Source organism: Gavialis gangeticus, unplaced genomic scaffold (assembly GCF_001723915.1).
Source record: "Gavialis gangeticus isolate Ggan-Ray unplaced genomic scaffold, GavGan_comp1, whole genome shotgun sequence".
NCBI classification, from domain to species: Eukaryota; Metazoa; Chordata; order Crocodylia; family Gavialidae; genus Gavialis; species Gavialis gangeticus.
The window spans coordinates 25430109-25434616 of NW_017728997.1; the positions used below are offsets into that span (position 1 = coordinate 25430109).

The 4508-nt window shown below is 47.2% G+C and overlaps 1 protein-coding gene across 4 annotated transcripts in view; it reads right to left on the reverse strand.

Moving 5' to 3' along the window:
* Window positions 1-4508, reverse strand: part of FLNB (filamin B) — a 137174-nt gene that overhangs the window by 88293 nt on the left and 44373 nt on the right. For all 4 annotated transcript variants that reach the window (XM_019504971.1, XM_019504970.1, XM_019504969.1 and 1 more), the window contains exons 3-4: window positions 3834-3931; window positions 1179-1326 (exon numbers count right to left, since the gene is read on the reverse strand). In XM_019504971.1, coding sequence (XP_019360516.1) covers window positions 1179-1326; window positions 3834-3931 — 246 coding nt within the window. The remainder of the gene's footprint in view (window positions 1-1178; window positions 1327-3833; window positions 3932-4508) is intronic.

A 4508-nucleotide genomic window follows, 5' to 3' on the forward strand; every position in this document is an offset into this window, starting at 1 on the left:
GAGGGGGCCAACCCCTGGATATCCAGGGGTCAAAACAACTTGCGCAAAGAAAAAAAAGTGGAATGGCGCATGTGGGGGCAGTGTGCACTGCTCAAAACTGGAGCCTGGCTGGCCAGAGCCACACTCTGGTTGGCAAACAGGCTCCAAGCAGCAGGATAGATGCTGCTGCGGCACCAGGAGGCCCCCAGTACCCGGGGTAAGGCTACTGGGGCCAGCCCAGCCCTGGCCCCAGCTTTCCCTACCCCCCCTGGAGTATACTGGGCATGTGGGCAAAGGGCATGTGGAACAGGCATTCCCCAGGTGCACAAGGTGCACTGCCGCTGCTTGTCCCTGGGGAACTAAAAGTCCATGCTCATATGGATGCGTGTGGCCCAAGTGTCCCAACTAATAATCCCAGGCCTGGTCCTCCAGACTAAGTCACCTTGGGACAGACAGCATTGCTTTGTCTCTGATCAGGTCATTAAGTTAAAATAAAAGGCTCACTAGTTTTGTACAAAAACACTTTGAAACTGATTCACTAGGCATCATTAATGTTCTCATGGCAGGCTATGGAGCATCACCTCTCCTCTAAGTGAGGACTTTCAGTTGCCTTTATTGCCAAAAAGGGAAGCAAACAAAAAAACCACACACACCACAGTAAACCCATATCTTTGCCTGCTCACTTACCATAATTAGAATTGGAATAAAAATTAAAAAAGCAATTCTAAAGTCAACTTATCGCTGTATGTCCAGATAAACTGCCCCCAAGTATGCTTCCTGCAATTTTAAGAATACCCACTTTGACTGTGCTTTTATTTTACCGCTTTAAAGAGCGCTTTATACAGAGTAGCAAGAACCATCACCCTGTTTGGAGGATTGTTTGCAGCAGCACTGGCATTTTAAGCATCATTATATGGTGCTTTTTACTCGTGTCATCCGACTTTCCCCAGCAGTGAATTGTGGAAACCAATATTTCAAGTGCCAGACACGCAGTTTGCAAAACAGGTTCAGAGGGTTTGGGGAAGTTTGCAAGTAAGAACTAGGACTGTCTTCTGGACTATATCCATGTTTTTTCCGAAACTAGGTACTAAGAGAAACTTGGAAGTTTAACACATACAAGTAGTCCAGAAATTCTTTGAAGAACAAAGAAGTCAAGTAAATATCCTACAGTGCCTCTACTTGCAAACGTTAGTTGTTACCTTTCCCATAAGCTCTTGCTTTCTTTGGATTCAGCTTGGGCTTCAGTGGAGCACCCGGTTTGAGTTTTGCTTTGGGAAACTGTGATAAGTAAGTCATTACAGAGTGCTCATCCACATCTGGGTGAATAATTTCTTCAGGGGCAATGACCTGGAAGATATACAGGTTACAGTATACAATACTTAATTCATCTCCTGTTAGGTCAAGAGGCAGGCAATTATTTTCGCCCATGGGCTACACAGGCAGTTCTGTCGAGCTGCCAGGGGCCAGTCAGCACCCCTGCCATCCCCCTCCTCATGCAACAGCCCAGATCCCATGTACCACCACCAACAGCGCACAGCTCCCAGGCCACCCCACCTTTCTAGGCAGCAGCAGCAGCAGCAGCTTCTTCTGGCTGCCACCACCACTGGGCCCAGACCCATAGTACTGGCGAGGACCCACATGCACAGCCCAGACCCTGGCCCACTGCAGACTCGGCCCAGTGGAGTGGACCAGCAGGAATCAGTGGACAGCCCTGACCCCAGCCTGTCCCTGCTCCGGACTGCCCACCCATGTTGAGCAGCAGCAGCCAGGATGAAGCTGCGGCTGAGTGAAGGGGAAAAGCAGCCCCTCTCCCTTGCCGCTGCCAGGCACATTTGCTGCAGCTGCCCAGATCCCACAGCCGAGCTGCCCGACCACTCCTCTCTGCCACTGTCACTGCCACTGGCCCCAGCCTCATGGTACTGGCAGGGCTGCCCACAGCTGCCCCAGAGGAACTGCATGGCAGCCCAGGTGGGGCTCCAGGTGGCTGCACAAGAAGCACCTGGCAGTGGCGAGGGGGAAGCCACTTTTGCTCCACACTGAGCAACAGTTTCTGCCTGGCTGCCATTGCTGTTAAGCATGGGTAGGCAATCCGGAGCAAGCACTGAGCAGACTGGGGTCAGAGCTGTGCGCTAGCTCTGGCTGGTCTGGAGCTGGTCTGCTCCACTGGGCTGAGTCCAGAGCAGGCACACAACGGGTTGGACTCAGGGCTGTGCACACGGGTCCATGCCAGTACTGCGGGGCTGGGGCCAATGGAAGCAGCAGCTGGAAGGAGCCACTGCCACCAGAGCTGCCCAGAAAGGCAGTCCAGCTGTGGAGCCACCCCAACCCCGCTGCGTGCCCAGGGAGAAACAGGACGCACCACAGGATGGAGAGTGCCTAGGCCAGGTGGGATCAAGGTACCCTGTGTGGGCTAGACAGGGTCCCTCCATGGGCCAGAGCTGGCCTGGGGGCCATATTTTTCCCACCCCGTGTTAGATCAACATGACGCCTGCTGAAACATACAGTACTTATTAATATTATATACATGCACGTGAAAAGGTTACATATTGGATTACCTCCTTTCAACAGTGAAGCTTGGCAGTGTTAGACACAAGACTAACATTTCCAACTACAGTAATTAATGCTATATCATTGGTGAATTTAGTAGCAAAGAGTGGGAAGCATGTGCAGTGATAACCTCTACTTATCTAGTTTTAGGAAAAAGGCTGATATTGCTACCTGTTTCCCTTAATGAGATACTGAAAAACACATAACACCATTTAATACAAGCCAAGACCATTGCAGTTGAGATCCTGGGAACATAACGTTGGAACGCTTAAGAGGCTTGTAAAATTCTGCGGTTTTTATATCTTGCTGCCAGCTATCACCACATTTGGCAGTCTGCTCTGCACTATGCTATAAACATGCTAGTTTGGGTATCTCTACATGGTAACGTGTCGTGCCACCTATGTTACAGCAGAGACTGGTCACAGCCATAAAGATATTAATATTTCAGCTTAAATTTGCAGAAGTGTACCCACTGCACAGCTTTAAGCAGTTCTGTCCCAACATACTATGAGCAGGAAGACAATGCAGTTTGATGGCACCCTGGCTCTCATTGCTCATTCAAAAGAACAATCGTTGCAGGAAACAACTTTTATGCAGCATTCAGAACAAACATTAACACTAAGGACCCTGCTCACAAAAGTGCACTTGGTTTAAGGGAGAACATTTCTGTAAACTATAGAATGCAGTTCTCAATCAGTGCTGGGGGGAAGGTCTAGGTTTGTCCCGTCTTGCCCCAAGTTTCTTTTGGAATATTTCTTTTCATGCACTCTTACAATTAATGGGCAAGTCCCATCAACTATTAAGACTTACATTTCCAGGTGCTGTCTCAAAATAAAAACTTTGAATTATTCGGAGGGCTTCTCTTCCTACTGAGATACAAGCCGGACAATTGACCACAACTAAAAAGTAGTTTGCATTCAAAGTTAGTGCAGCAAAAAACCTTGCTGCAGTGTTTCCAGTTAGCCCAATGTCTAGTTTGAGGTTCCAATTTGGTTCAAGAATCCATTTCACCCCAAGCTCCATTATCTGGTGCCCTGCTAATTTCTGAACTTGTTTTTCCTCTCATTTAAAGCTACACTGGGCATTCTGAAACAATTCAGGTAATTGATAACTGCAAATAAACTGTACACCCTAGAAAATTAAGAATAACCATGTCTTTTGGACCATGAAACTCTCTCAAGCCACATACTTCATTTAATATGAGCAGCAATTGTAAAACCAATGCTGCTGCCCATTCAATAGGTATCCTCATTTCCATGCATCCTTTTCTTTTCTTTTCTTTTTTTTTAAAGATCTATTGTTCTTACTTGTGGTACACCCAGCCAGTCATCAGCTTGCTGCATGGCTTCCCGAGCATTGTCAACTGGTTTCTTCGGGTCCCAGGCCTCCCAATCAGGGCAGAGACCTAAAAAAGGTTAAAGCCATCATGTCAAAAACATCAATAAGCGTCTTTAAAAAAAAAAAAAAAAAAAAAAATAAGCCTATCCAACACTGCCTGATCTGAATAGATAGAAGGCTGTTTTTACCGTCTAAAGCAAATGGCTGTCAGGAAATGAGTTTCCATTAAAGGCCTACCAGGGATGCTCACTCTATATTGATATTAGAAACCTTGTTTCCTCAAGAACTTTAGAACCTTGCTCATTCCAGCTCGTCACAGCCACCAGCCTCCCAAGGTAGGGGAAATGAAGTTTCTATTTGTGACAACCACCCAGAGGTGGGTATGCTGGTAGGTGAAACCTTTTGAGGTCTCTAGGGACTTCTTAGCTATCCTGGGAGCCAAGTAGTTCATCTGGAAAGACTCCAATTCACATTGCCAAGAATTCACAACTAGCTTGTTTAGTTTGAGCATTCACATCAGACTGAAATGTTTTAAAAACTTACACTAAGACGCGGAGGAGTGAGTGGCAAGAGACACCTCTTAACACCTATTAAGTGTCCTGAACACAATTACCCCATTGAAGAATGCCTCTTTCCTGGAAGAG